This window comes from Nerophis lumbriciformis, linkage group LG39 (genome assembly GCF_033978685.3).
Source record: "Nerophis lumbriciformis linkage group LG39, RoL_Nlum_v2.1, whole genome shotgun sequence".
In the NCBI taxonomy this organism is placed as follows: domain Eukaryota; kingdom Metazoa; phylum Chordata; class Actinopteri; order Syngnathiformes; family Syngnathidae; genus Nerophis; species Nerophis lumbriciformis.
The window spans coordinates 475,882-490,552 of NC_084586.2; the positions used below are offsets into that span (position 1 = coordinate 475,882).

Here is a 14,671-nt window from a genome sequence, read left to right on the forward strand (position 1 = left end):
TATACAGGTAAAAGCCAGTAAATTAGAATATTTTGAAAAACTTGATTTATTTCATAATTGCATTCAAAAGGTGTAACTTGTACATTATATTTATTCATTGCACACAGACTGATGCATTCAAATGTTTATTTCATTTAATTTTGATGATTTGAAGTGGCAACAAATGAAAATCCAAAATTCCGTGTCACAAAATTAGAATATTACTTAAGGCTAATACAAAAAAGGGATTTTTAGAAATGTTGGCCAACTGAAAAGTATGAAAATGAAAAATATGAGCATGTACAATACTCAATACTTGGTTGGAGCTCCTTTTGCCTCAATTACTGCGTTAATGCGGCGTGGCATGGAGTCGATGAGTTTCTGGCACTGCTCAGGTGTTATGAGAGCCCAGGTTGCTCTGATAGTGGCCTTCAACTCTTCTGCGTTTTTGGGTCTGGCATTCTGCATCTTCCTTTTCACAATACCCCACAGATTTTCTATGGGGCTAAGGTCAGGGGAGTTGGCGGGCCAATTTAGAACAGAAATACCATGGTCCGTAAACCAGGCACGGGTAGATTTTGCGCTGTGTGCAGGCGCCAAGTCCTGTTGGAACTTGAAATCTCCATCTCCATAGAGCAGGTCAGCAGCAGGAAGCATGAAGTGCTCTAAAACTTGCTGGTAGACGGCTGCGTTGACCCTGGATCTCAGGAAACAGAGTGGACCGACACCAGCAGATGACATGGCACCCCAAACCATCACTGATGGTGGAAACTTTACACTAGACTTCAGGCAACGTGGATCCTGTGCCTCTCCTGTCTTCCTCCAGACTCTGGGACCTCGATTTCCAAAGGAAATGCAAAATTTGCATGGTTGGGTTTGGCAACAAAGGATGCCAAAATAAAAAAGATTCATATCCAAATAATATTTATTCTGATTTGGAATTTATTCTATTTTTTTTATGCATTATTAAACCATTTCTGCACTTACTCACCAGGTTACATGTCAGCAGCCAAGAGGAGTTTGGTTTTTACCCATTCAGTAAAAAAAGGTTTTATTATGATTTATATACCAAATACTATATCGCAAGAATCGATTCTGAATCAAATAGTTAAAGATTCACGTCCTTAGTAACTAGAATTGTGATGCAGTTAGTTCTCCACCTGAGTTGAAACCGGCTTTAACGGCCAAATAGCTTTTTTTTACAGGTTAGACTGGATTGTTTGCGGAGAAAACCAGAACTTCCCCTACTAGATAAAAAAATAAAAAATAGCGCAAAATCTCTTCAATGATTTTAGTCCAGCGAACAAAAGGCAGCAGCATAAATGCCATTTCATATTAGACTTTGATCCGATCAGTCGTCCACAATCACAGGAATTACTGCAACAAAGCGAGCTAATCATTTCCAGGATGCTGCAGAGACCCATTGAAGCCATTACCGCTTAAATAGAATCATTGACTCCCATCTCTATCTTCTCCTCTGCTTTGGGCTGAAGGGCTTCACAAATTCTATTAAGACGCAACTGAAAATCTAAACTGGAGGAGGAAAAAAAAAAGGTCTCCTGTTGGCTCTCACTGCAATAATCATTATTTGCATCAGGATCATTTTTGGTGTGACGCGTTCTGCTTCTCCCAGCCTGCCGGACGCAGACCACCGCCATTACTTCGGTCTTCCTCATCAATAAAGTGGGTTCTGGTTTAGACCGCTGATGTCTTATCAGCGCCGGTCGCCATCTGGGTCAAGCATTCCAAACCAGAAGTGGTTTGACAAAGACCTCTGAAATAACCCCATTAAGTCAAAGAAATCTTATCAAAAGCATTTTTAATGACGGACACAGAGGAAGAAAAGGACAAACTGCTGCTTTTGAGAGAAAGACAAACATAAAAAGTTAGAGTGGATGCCATCAGAAAAAGGCGTCGAAGCTGGACTTATGTGATCCACAAAAAAACGAGCGGAATCGACTAAATCTGCTGGAACTGCTTGTGAGCTTTTGAGTCTTTGTCCTGCACCGTTTGTGCTAAAATACTTTTCAAAAAGACAAAAAAAAATAGATCGTAAAAAAAGATCCGAGATAGACGTGCGCCGCGCCACTCACTTGGGCTTGGTCTCAGCGTCTGTGACCTGGCGGATGAAGACGGCGTCCTCCGGGTGGCTGACGTCGCCCATCTCGTGCATGTAGGAGGAGGCGATGGCGACCATGCTGCCGTCGTTGTTGAAGGCCAGCGAGGCGATGCTGGTGGGGTAGCGGTGGAACTGGCACAGGCGCTTCTTGTTGAACGGGTCCCAGATGTTGACGAAGCCGTCGGAGCCGCCTGGACGGACACACGAGGGGAGAGGCTCTCAATACCGTATTTTCCGCACTATTAGCCGCACCTAAAAACCACAAATTTACTCAAAAGCTGACAGTGCGGCTTATAACCCGGTGCGCTTTATATATGGATTAATATTAAGATTCATTTTCATAAAGTTTCGGTCTCGCAACTACGGTAAACAGCCGCCATCTTTTTTCCCCGTAGAAGAGGAAGTGCTTCTTCTTCTACGCAAGCAACCGCCAAGGTAAGCACCCGCCCCCATAGAACAGGAAGCGCCTCTTCTTCTACTGTAAGCAACCACCCGCCCGCGTAGAAGAAGAAGAAGAAGCGCGTGGATATTACGTTACATTTCCTTTGTGTGTTTACATCTGTAAAGACCACAAAATGGCTCCTACTAAGCGACAGGTTTCCGGTTCATGAAAAGACGCAATCTCTCCATCCGCACACGGACTACTATTTCACAGCAACTGCCTAAAGACTTTCAAGAAAAGCTGGCTACTTTCCGTGCATATTGTAAAAACAAGATAGCTGAAAAAAAGATCCGGCCAGAGAACATTATCAACATGGACGAGGTTCCACTGACTTTTGATATTCCTGTGAACCGCACTGTGGATACAACGGGAGCACGTACGGTGAATATTCGCACCACAGGGAATGAGAAGTCATCCTTCACTGTGGTTCTAGCTTGCCATGCTAATGGCCAGAAACTTCCACCCATGGTGATATTCAAAAGGAAGACTTTGCCAAAAGAGACCTTTCCAGCCGGCGTCATCATAAAAGCTAACTCGAAGGGATGGATGGATGAAGAAAAGATGAGCGAGTGGTTAAGGTAAGTTTACGCGAAGAGGCCGGGTGGCTTTTTTCACGCAGCTCCGTCCATGTTGATATACGACTCCATGCGCGCCCACATCACGCTGGTTTTTAATATATTATTAAAGTTTGACTGACCTATCTGACTGTTTTTTTGACATTCCTTTAGCGCAGTTAGATGCGGCTTATAACACGGGGCGGCTTATAGGTGGACAAAGTTTTGAAATATGCCGTTCATTGAAGGCGCGGCTTATAACCCAGGGCGGCTTATGGTGCGGAAAATACGGTATTAGGAATATTTCATTAAGTTTCTATTTATTATGTTGGATGATTCTGACAAAAAAAAATTCAGTTCAGTTTCGGTTTATTTGGAACATGCATACGATACAATGTAAGGCGTCACATATTTCTAGTTGTTATATTACAGCACGTCCGAAAAGGAGTAGGAAGAAGATGAGCTTATTTAATCCTACCCCTTTTCATACCATAGCAGTTTTATCCCATTTCCTTGTTCTCTTTAACAGAACAGTGAATAAATAATATACCATAGTAAGTAAACAAATATCAAATACATAAATAATTATCTTTATCTCAATTTTTTTTTTTTTTAAAGGGTTCAAGATGTTCATCATAATTCTTGTTCTGTGTACTTTGTGAACACTTGTAGTTTGATTTCTTTGGTTAATCCATTCCATAATTTAATTCCACATACCGTATTTTTCGGATTATAAATCCCGAAAGAGTTAGTGCTGCAAGGGGTTCTGGGTATTTGTTCTGTTGTGTTTATGTTGTGTTACGGTGCGGATGTTTTCCCGAAGTGTGTTTGTCATTCTTGTTTGGTGTGGGTTCACAGTGTAGCGCATATTTGTAACAGTGTTAAAGTTGTTTATACGGCCACCCTCAGTGTGACCTGTATGGCTGTTGACCAAGTATACTTGCATTCACTTGTGTATGTGTGAAAAGCCGTAGATATTATGTGATTGGGCTGGCACGCAAAGGCAGTGCCTTAAAGGCACGCCCCCAATATTGTTGTCTGGGTGAAAATCGGGAGAACGATTGCCCCGGGAGATTTTCGGGAGGGGCACTGAAATTCGGGAGTCTCCCGGGAAAATCGGGAGGGTTGGCAACTGCTCTGTACTTCTCCCTACGTCCGAGTACCACTCCGTACAGCGGCGTTTTAAAAAGTCATACATTTTACTTTTTGAAACCGATACCGATAATTTCCGATATTACATTTTAAAGCATTTATCGGCCGATAATATCGGCAGTCCGATATTAACGGACATCTCTAATTATAATCTTTATTAGATTACGCAAAGAAACTTCTAATTGTCTTCTGCCGTCCTTCACGGGAGGTCCCGGAATAATGTTGCGAATGATACGCAGGCAAACAAACTAGTGCGTTACGCACAATGTTAGGCCGTACGATAATCAATACGGCGTACAAACCGGGGCAAAATGATTCTCCAAAAGGAGAGGTAATCCTGGATGTTCTTATTTAATCAAAGAAGAGTGTAAAATGATCTAATTTGGTGTACAGTAGAGCTGTACCTGTAGCGAAAGTGTTGTGCAGACTGTGGAAAGAGATGGCGTTGACGGGGTAAACTTGCTCCATTCCGTCCTCTTTCAGCCTGTGGCACTTGAAGGCGTACTTCTTCTTCTGAACCTCCAGGCTCGGATCCAGGTACTCCACGGCCACGCGGCCCTCGATGGAACTCAAGACGTAGCCCTGCGAGAGGGGAAGACAATGACTCGTCAGCACGTCTGACAGCTTGGGGTCGAAAACCGCTCTTGTCCCGGGCGAACCTGCTTGTTGGGGAAGGCCCGGATGCAGCGGGTCTGAAACTTGAGGCTCGACTCTCGCTTCTGCTGCACGTAGCCCATGTTCCTTAAGTCCCAGACCAGCACGCGTCTTCCTGCCGTGCCCACGATCAACCTGTCGCCCGCCACGGACATGGTGTACACCTTGGATACAGTGGGAAAACAACCACCCCTGAATAAAACGAAATACAAAAACCTAGCATCTTTGCAGTGGCGTCTTGATGGACGTACCTTATCAGGTTGTGTGAAGGTGCCGGCGTTGCAGGGTGCCCTCGGGTCCCACAGTCGAACGGACATGTCCCAGCTCCCCGTCACCATGACGTTCACCTCGGGGCAGTGCTCCACGCAGCGAATGGGAGCGTCGTGCTTTCCCACCACTGTATCTGTAACATGATTTGAATCCCACAACATATTTTAGACGTTTGGATGGGAAGTTAAAAAGAGATCCATCATGATGCGATACAGTGGAAGCAGTTTATGTTGACCCCCCTCGTCGAATGGCTGACTGACGTTGACATAACTGAAATCAAAACAAGCAATTTCTTGCACATTTACTTGTGACTTTAGCCAGAAGCAAAGGAGAATAGGCAAAATAAGGATTTTTTTTTTTTAAGTTTGTTGACATGGTTTTACTCTGCGTACATTTTTATTTTTGATTTAAAGTACCATATTTTTCGGAGTTTAAGTCGCTCCGGAGTATAAGTCGCACCTGCCGAAAATGCATAATAAAGAAGGAAAAAAAACATATATAAGTCGCACTGGAGTATAAGTCGCATTTTTTGGGGAAATTTATTTGATAAAACCCAACACCAAGAAATAGACATTTGAAAGGCAATTTAAAATAAATAAAGAATAGTGAACAACAGGCTGAATAAGTGTACGTTATATGAGGCATAAATAACCAACTGGTATGTTAACGTAACATATTATGGTAAGAGTCATTCAAATAACTATAACATATAGAACATGCTATACGTTTACCAAACAATCTGTCACTCCTAATCGCTAAATCCCATGAAATCTTATACGTCTAGTCTCTTACGTGAATGAGATCAATAATATTATTTGATATTTTACGCTAATGTGTTAATAATTTCACACATAAGTCGCTCCTGAGTAAACTGCGACTTATACTGTAGTCCAAAAAATACGGTATATTACATAATAAATGTATAAATGCATTTTTTTTAAAACAATAAATGTATAAATACATTAATCTATACAACTTTTTTTTTACTACTGCCATTTTATGGGTATATTCATTATACAGTGTTTCTTTGCAATTACTACTGTCTCAGCACATCAGATTTTTCAGTAGCATTGAATACATTGAGATTTGAGTCTTCATTAGAGATGTCCGATAATGGCTTTTTTGCCGATATCCGATATTTCGATATTGTCCAACTCTTAATTACCGATTCCGATATAAACCGATACCGATATATGCAGTCGTGGAATTAACACATTATTATGCCTAATTTTGTTGTGATGCCCCGCTGCATGCATTAAACAATGTAACAAGGTTTTCCAAAATAAATCAACTCAAGTTATGGAAAAGAATGCCAACATGGCACTGCCATATTTATTATTGAAGTCACAAAGTGCATTATTTTTTTTAACATGCCTCAAAACAGCAGCTTGGAATTTGGGACATGCTCTCCCTGAGGAGGTTGAGGTGGGCGGGGGGGTGTATATTGTAGCGTCCCGGAAGAGTTAGTGCTGCAAGGGGTTCTGGGTATTTGTTATGTTGTGTTTATGTTGTGTTACGGTGCTGATGTTCTCCCGAAATGTGTTTGTCATTCTTGTTTGGTGTGGGTTCACAGTGTGGCGCATATTTGTAACAGCGTTAAAGTTGTTTATACGGCCACCCTCAGTGTGACCTGTATGGCTGTTGACCAAGTATGCATGGCATTTACTTGTGTGTGTGAAAAGTCGTAGATATTATGTGACTGGGACGGCACGCAAAGGCAGTGCCTTTAAGGTTTATTGGCGATCTGTACTTCTCCCTACATCCGTGTACCACTCCGCAAGCGGCGTTTTAGTCATAAATTTTACTTTTTGAAACCGATACCGATCATTTCTGATACATTACATTTTAAAGCATTTATCGGCCGATAATATCTGCAGTCCGATATTATCAGACATCTCTAATTCAGTGTTTTATTGTTCATAATTAATATTGTAAATCCCAGTTTAATTTAATGTAGATTTTGGGTGTCCCGTTCAGTGAAAAACTCTAAAATTCCATTCCGTTTTTTGAGGTGGTCTGTCATAACGTTTTTAGAACTCTATCGGACATTGTGACTTTTGGTATCCGTGTTCCTGGAAAAAAAGGGACCCAAACAGATTTTTACAGCTAAATGTGTACATATCATTTATACACACATGCACCTCGGCCCCCCAGACACATTTTTTTCTCTCAATGTGGCCCCCCCGAGTCAAAATATTTGCCCAGCTCTGAGTATTCAAAATATTTTAGGAACATAGGAAGTGTGAAAACTATAAAAGGGCCTACACAGATTTTAAATGCAAATAATATTCATAAAAAACATCAAATAAATGGCGTCCCTACTTAGCGGAAATGTACACATTTTATTTATTCACACTTTTTGCAACAGTACTACCGTATTTTTCGGATTATAAGTCGCAGTTTTTTTCATGCGATTTATACTCGGGAGCGAATTATGTGTGAGATTATTAACACATTACCGTAAAATATAAAATAATATTATTTAGCTCATTCACGCAAGAGACTAGGCGTATATCAGCAATTGTCACACACACGTCAACCAATAAAAATTTGGCGGGGGCGGGTCATGGCAGAAGTGCATTGTGAAAAAAAAGATGCTACCTGCTACTTCCGTACCTACGAAAATTGATCATTTCAACATTGGCTGAACAAAAATGGCATCGAAAAGGAAATCATGTACTGCGGGTTACAAGCTGGAAGTCGTGAAATATGCAGCAGAAAACGGCAATCGAGCAGCAGAAAGAAAGTTTGGAGTAAGCAAGAAACTTGTAAGGGACTGGCGAAAAGCGGAGGCTACTCTTACTGAAATGAAGAAAACTAAAAAAGCTAATCGCGGGCTAAAAGCTATGTGGCCACAGCTCCAGGAAAGAATTCACAAATGGGTGCTTGAACTACGTGTTAGTTAGTTATTTGAATGACTCTTACCGTAATATGTTACGTTAACATACCAGTCACGTTCTCAGTTGGTTATTTATGCGTAGGGATGATGCTCGAACCCGGTTTTCCCGGTTGTTCGATAAGAAAAGAACCGAGTCCTCGGACTCGACTCCCTTTTTGAGAACCGGTACCAGTTATCGAGACCACTATAGTGAAGAAAAAGAGTTGGTTCTTTATTCGAATCCCTGGGAACGAATCCCGTCCCGACAAGAAATGCCCCGTGAGACATCACGTAGCTCAGTCAGTTGTCACGGTGGGGTGCAGCGTGCTGCGGTTCGTTCCCGGGACGCAAAACTGACGGCTCCGGACGAAAGCGTGCAGGTCGGAGATGATTTATTTCTCACATTATGGGCAGCACGGTGGAAAAGGGGTTTGTGCGTTTGCCTCACAATACGAAGTAGTCGTGAGTTCAATCCCGGCCTCTGGATTTTTCTGTGTGGAGTTTGCATGTTCTCCCCGTAACTGCGTGGGTTCCCTCCGGGTACTCCGGCTTCCTCCCACCTCCAAAGACATGCACCTGGGGACAGGTTGATTGGCAACACTAAATTGGCCCTAGTGTGTGAATGTCAGTGTGAATGTTGTCTGTCTATCTGTGTTGGCCCTGCGATGAGGTGGCGACTTGTCCAGGGTGTACACCGCCTTCCGCTCGATTGTAGCTGAGATAGGCTCCAGCGCCCCCCGCGACCCCAAAGGGAATAAGCGGTAGAAAATGGATGGATGGATGGCATACACATTACAACAGGCAGGAACGAAACAAAAGGAAAGCGTGCCGTTCGCACGAGAAGCTAGAGCAAAAACTTACTTAGCACAGGAATACTAGAAGCTAAGATAACTTTAGCGCAGGAATCATGAGCTGGAAAACCAGAATGCCAACGTAACTGTTGCAAATGCAAACAATGAAGCCACGACGAGTGACCGGAAAAGGCAGGCTTAAATAGAGTCTCTGATGAGCAACAGGTGCGCGTACAAGGCAGGTGAAAATCATAAGTAACCATGGTGACTAAAACAAACCCCCGAAGTGCACAAAACAACTAAAGAAGTCCAAAACTAACAGAACATAACTAAACAAAACATAATCCGACCACATCATAATACATCACAGTTTCATATCATTTCACTTTACAGGAGTAGGAAGAAGTAAAGCTTATTTAATCCTACCCCTTTTCCACTTCATACAAATATATACATCATTTACTGACCTTTTTATAATAAAATATCTGTGAATTAGTATATACAACAGTTTTGTAATATGTAATTAATTAATTCAGTCAGTAATTATTAACATACTGAGATGAAGAATATCTTATTTTCAATAAAGTTGAAAGTATTTCTCATAATTCTTCTTCTTTGTACTTTGTAAGCACTATTCATTTGAACAACCTCTTAAACTGGATCTTATCAGTACAATGTTTAACTTCTTTACTTCATCCATTCCATCATTTAATTCCACATCATTTTAGCGGTTTGCAATTTTACCAAATCACCGAACTTTAATATTTTTGACTCAATAAATAAAGTGTTTGTATGTTCTCTATATCCAACATTATGTATCAGTCTAATTGATGTTTTTTGTAACGCGGTTAACGAATGTAGCGCACATTTGTAGTTATTTCCCCACATTTCTGCACAATAACTCAGATATGGTAATACTATAGTAGTGAGCAGTAGAGAATGTGAAGTGATTTGTTAAACCAAATATTGTGTTTTTTTTCCATATACAACAACCTATCTGGACTCGATAAGAGAATCCGATAATAGGCTCGAACTCAATAATTCCTTATCAAACATCATCCCTATTTATGCGTCATAACGTACCGGTACACTTATTCAGCCTGTTGTTCACTATTTATTCATTTTAAATTCCCTTTCAAATGTCTATTCTTGATGTTGGATTTTATCAAATAAATTTCCCCCAAAAATGCAACTTATATATGTTTTTTTCCTTCTTTATTATGCATTTTCGCCCGGTGTGACGTATACTACGGAGCGACTTATAATCCGGAAAATACAGTAATTAAATTGTATTTATGTACAACACAAAAAGGGACGGCGTGGCGCAGTGGAAGAATGGCCGTGCGCGACCCGAGGGTCCCTGGTTCAATCCCCACCTAGTACTAACCTCGTCATGTCCGTTGTGTCCTGAGCAAGACACTTCACCCTTGCTCCTGATGGGTGCTGGTTAGCGCCTTGCATGGCAGCTCCCTCCATCAGTGTGTGAATGTGTGTGTGAATGGGTAAATGTGGAAGTAGTGTCAAAGCGCTTTGAGTACCTTGAAGGTAGAAAAGCGCTATACAAGTACAACCCATTTATCATTTATTTAACACCTTTGTCAACTGAGGTTGTTGAATGTGCTATCTACAATTTAAATTGAATGCAATACTGTTAACACTGACGTGCTTTTATTTTGAAGATTACTTTGAAATACCGTATTTTTCGGAGTATAAGTCGCACCGGAGTATAAGTCGCACCTGCTGAAAATGCATAATAAAGAAGGAAAAAAACATATATAAGTCGCACTGGAGTATAAGTCGCATTTTTGGGGGAAATGTATTTGATAAAAGCCAACACCAAGAATAGACATTTGAAAGGCAATTTAAAATAAATAAAGAATAGTGAACAACAGGCTGAATAAGTGTACGTTATATGAGGCATAAATAACCAACTGGTATGTTAACGTAACATATTATGGTAAGAGTCATTCAAATAACTATAACATATAGAACATGCTATACAATCTGTCACTCCTAATCACTAAATCCCATGAAATCTTATACGTCTAGTCTCTTACGTGAATGAGATCAATAATATTATTTGATATTTTACCGGAATGTGTTAATAATTTCACACATAAGTTGCTCCTGAGTATAAGTCGCACCCCCGGCCAAACTATGAAAAAAACTGCGACTTATAGTCCGAAAAATACGGTAATCAGGAACTCAAAAAGGTAAAATCTCATATTTTTCTCGAAACAAAACTGATCGATCATGAGCATTTAATTTTTTGTGCGAACATGGAGATCACCTGATGAGTTGGTTGACAGATGGGTTGTTGACATAAGTGGTATAAAAGGATAAGCAGCGGAAAGGAAGTTAGGACATACCTTGGTCCGTGTTCAAGTCGTGCAATTTTAATTTGTATTCCAGATCTCCACTCCAAGCATGTGTTGGGTCCTGCGAGTAAAAGGCGGTATTTTTTTTCGTGATACAACAACACGCTTAAATTTAAATATTAAAGCTTTAAATGGGTTTTGGAGCCCTTGACGTACATAGAAAGCACAGTCGAGAACCGGGGCCGAGTGCTGGTACTTCATCCTCATGGTGTTGGCCACAACGTCGTAGAGACGGACCGTGCAGTCCCAGGAGGAAACCAGCAGGAACTGAGAGTTGCTGGGGCTGAACTTGACAGCGGAGATGCCATCCTCTGGTCCCTGGTTCAGCTTGTACTCACTGGAAACCATGGTCTGCATGGGACAGTAATTAAATAAGTCAAATTATGTTGCTTCACAAAAACTTGTTTGTAGTAGGGTACATTTTACTAAACATGAACCACATTTTACACCTTTATTATTCACATTCTGAGTTTTTCAAGTCGCCTGGACTACTGCAATGCACTTTATGCTGGCCTTAGGCAAAAAGCCCTCTCCCGGTTGCAGCTAGTCCAGAACGCTTCAGCACGACTTTTAACAGGGGCCAGGAAACGCGAGCAATATGACCCCGATTCTTGAGACTTTGCACTGGCTCCCTGTTCATTTTAGAATTGATTTGAAAAGTTTGCCGTTTGGTTTTAAAGCTTTGCATGGACCGGCACCTCATTATATCTCGAAGCTCGTCCAGATTTACACTCCGGCTCGCGCTCTGAGGTCCGAGAGCCAGCTCCAGGTGCCCAAGACGAGACTTAAAACCAGAGGAGACAGGGCCTTCTCTGTGGTCGGCCCTAAGCTCTGGAACAGTCTGCTCCTCCATGTTCCAACTGCTTCCACAGTGGAGTGTTTTAAGTCTCGTCTTCAGACCCACTTTTATTCTCTGGCTTTTAACACTACGTGCGTTGTGAGGTTCTCTGTGTTTTTAAATGTTTATTTCTATTTATTGTTTTAATTGGTTTTACCTAGAGATGTCAGATAATGGCTTTTTTGCCGATATTCCGATATTGTCCAACTCTTAATTACTGATTCCGATATCAACCGATACCGATATATACAGTCGTGGAATTAACACATTATTTTGCCTAATTTTGTTGTGATGCCCCGCTGGATACATTAAACAATGTAACAAGGTTTTCCAAAATAAATCAACTCAAGTTATGGAAAAAAATGCCAACATGGCACTGCCATATTTATTATTGAAGTCACAAAGTGCATTATTTTTTTTAACATGCCTCAAAACAGCAGCTTGGAATTTGGGACATGCTCTCCCTGAGAGAGCATGAGGAGGTTGAGGTGGGCGGGGTTGGGGACAGCGGGGGGGTGTATATTGTAGCGTCCCGGAAGAGTTAGTGCTGCAAGGGATTCTGGGTATTTGTTCTGTTGTGTTACGGTGCTGATGTTCTCCCGAAATGTGTTTGCCATTCTTGTTTGGTGTGGGTTCACAGTGTGGCGCGTATTTGTAACAGTGTTAAAGTTGTTTATACGGCCACCCTCAGTGTGACCTGTATGGCTGTTGACCAAGTATGGATGGCATTCAATTGTGAGTGTGTCAAAAGCCGTAGATATTATGTGATTGGGCTGGCACGCAAAAGGCAGTGCCTTCAAGGTTTATTGGCGCTCTGTACTTCTCCCTACGTCCGTGTACACAGCGGCGTTTTAAAAAGTCACAAATTTTACTTTTTGAAACCGATACCGATAAATTCCGATATTACATTTTAAAGCATTTATCGGCCGATAATACCGGCAGTCCGATATTATCGGACATCTCTAGTGTGTGACATTTGATTTGAATGATCTCAAAAGCTAAACATTTTGGATTAGGACTGCAACGACATATATTATATTCTGTTGCTTCGATTACCGTACTTTACGTACTATAGGACGCACACACCAAATTTTAGAATAAATTAATATTTTAACAAATATAAGCCGCACCAGATTATAAACCACAGATAAATACAGATACGAAATGTTTATTTACGGTACATACCTTAATTGTTTCCAAACAGTGCCTGTCACACGGCATACTGCAAAAAGTCAGTGTTCAAAAACAAGATTAAAATCGGCCGATAATGTTGGCAGTCTGATATTATCGGACATCTCTAGTTTTACCCTTTAAAGTCGTTTTTTAATCATATTTATTTTTATATTTATATTTATTTTTATTCAGTCATTGGTGGAGCTAAGGATAGTATTATAATCTTGTTTTTAATATTTTTGTGCAGCACTTTGGAAACATTTGTGTTGTTTAAATGTGCTAAATAAATAAAAGTGGATTAGATTGATCCGGTAGGAGGCCGCGGGGAAGACCCAGGACACGTTGAGAAGACTATGTCTCCCGGCTGGCCTGGGAACACCTCGGGGTCCCACAGGAAGAGCTGGAGGAAGTGGCTGGGGAGAGGGAAGTCTGGGCTTCCCTGCTTAGGCTGCTGCCCCCGCGACCTGACCCCGGAAGAAGATGGATGGATGGATTGGATTGAAAATTATCTGGTTTAAAATGTGTGCATTTCTTTATTTTTTTTCCTAAACTCTCCCGTCTCCTTACACTTTGTAAACCCCTACATAAATGCATATTATAACAAGAAAAATCTAATTTTGGCAAACCAAGGAGGAAGTAGATGGCTGACCAACAAAACATACACTTAGATTACATTAGATTAGATCAATTCAACTACGAGTATTGGGTTTGTGAATTACATTTAAATCATAGAGCAGACACATGGTTGATATATGTACGTTTGAGGGTAAATTAAATAGTTACCGCTTTGGTTTCGCTGGGTTAAAAATAAATAAAACCATGTGTTTTAGTCGTAACATTGCATCCAGGAATTAGACCTAGCCCACCATAGCTAACTGACAGACTGCACGCTAATGCTAAAAATAAAAACGAGTGCTACTCACTAACACTTACCGTCGTGTGTTGTTGAAATATCCCCCCTTTTATTCTCGTCCGGCTACAGTTTTTTTGGCTGGAAAAGAAACACTTTTAAACGCACCTTGTCGCGGCGAACACGACAGAAATGAGCTATAAGCTAACCGTCTCAGACCGGGAAGGCGACGAGCATTAGCTGAACGCTGATTGGTTGAAACGAATGTTCGAACTCCCGCTAATGACTCTGATTGGCTGAATGGATCCAGAAGGAGGGATTACGGTGTTGAGAGGCGAGATCACGTGACTAGGCACGAAACCCGGGGTTTTGCGCATGCGTATTCTTCAACGGTTCGTGTGCCTTGGAAGACATGATGAAAACACACAGAAATATATTTGTTTAGTAATTGTGAAGTATAACAAATTGCTATATTGTGTATCTACACAAATAATTCTATAATTAAAAAAATATATATTTAATTTTAACTATTAAGTTAACCTAAAATATTGGACACAATGTGTTGTCAAGCTTATGAGATTTATTTTATTTTT

General features: G+C 41.0%; 1 protein-coding gene across 1 annotated transcript; it reads right to left on the minus strand.

Moving 5' to 3' along the window:
- Positions 1-1,781: 1,781 nt before the first annotated feature.
- On the minus strand, positions 1,782-14,328 carry bub3 (BUB3 mitotic checkpoint protein). The gene is made up of 7 exons (XM_061932026.1): positions 14,162-14,328; positions 11,374-11,568; positions 11,209-11,278; positions 5,152-5,303; positions 4,906-5,064; positions 4,651-4,828; positions 1,782-2,289 (listed from the first exon to the last, which is right to left on the minus strand). The coding sequence occupies exons 2-7, from the start codon at positions 11,563-11,565 to the stop codon at positions 2,069-2,071; spliced, it is 972 nt and encodes a 323-aa protein (XP_061788010.1). The 5' UTR covers positions 11,566-11,568; positions 14,162-14,328; the 3' UTR covers positions 1,782-2,068.
- Positions 14,329-14,671: the final 343 nt, after the last annotated feature.

Bases quoted from the DNA above. Each gene is read 5' to 3' on its own strand.
- bub3 (XM_061932026.1), bottom strand. From the start codon at position 11,565: ATGGTTTCCAGTGAGTACAAGCTGAACCAGGGACCAGAGGATGGCATC. The intron at 5,304-11,208 runs GTATGTCCTAAC...ATCATGTTACAG, and splicing joins CGACTTGAACACGGACCAAG to ATACAGTGGTGGGAAAGCAC. The intron at 4,829-4,905 runs GTTCGCCCGGGA...CCCCTCTCGCAG, and splicing joins GGGCCTTCCCCAACAAGCAG to GGCTACGTCTTGAGTTCCAT.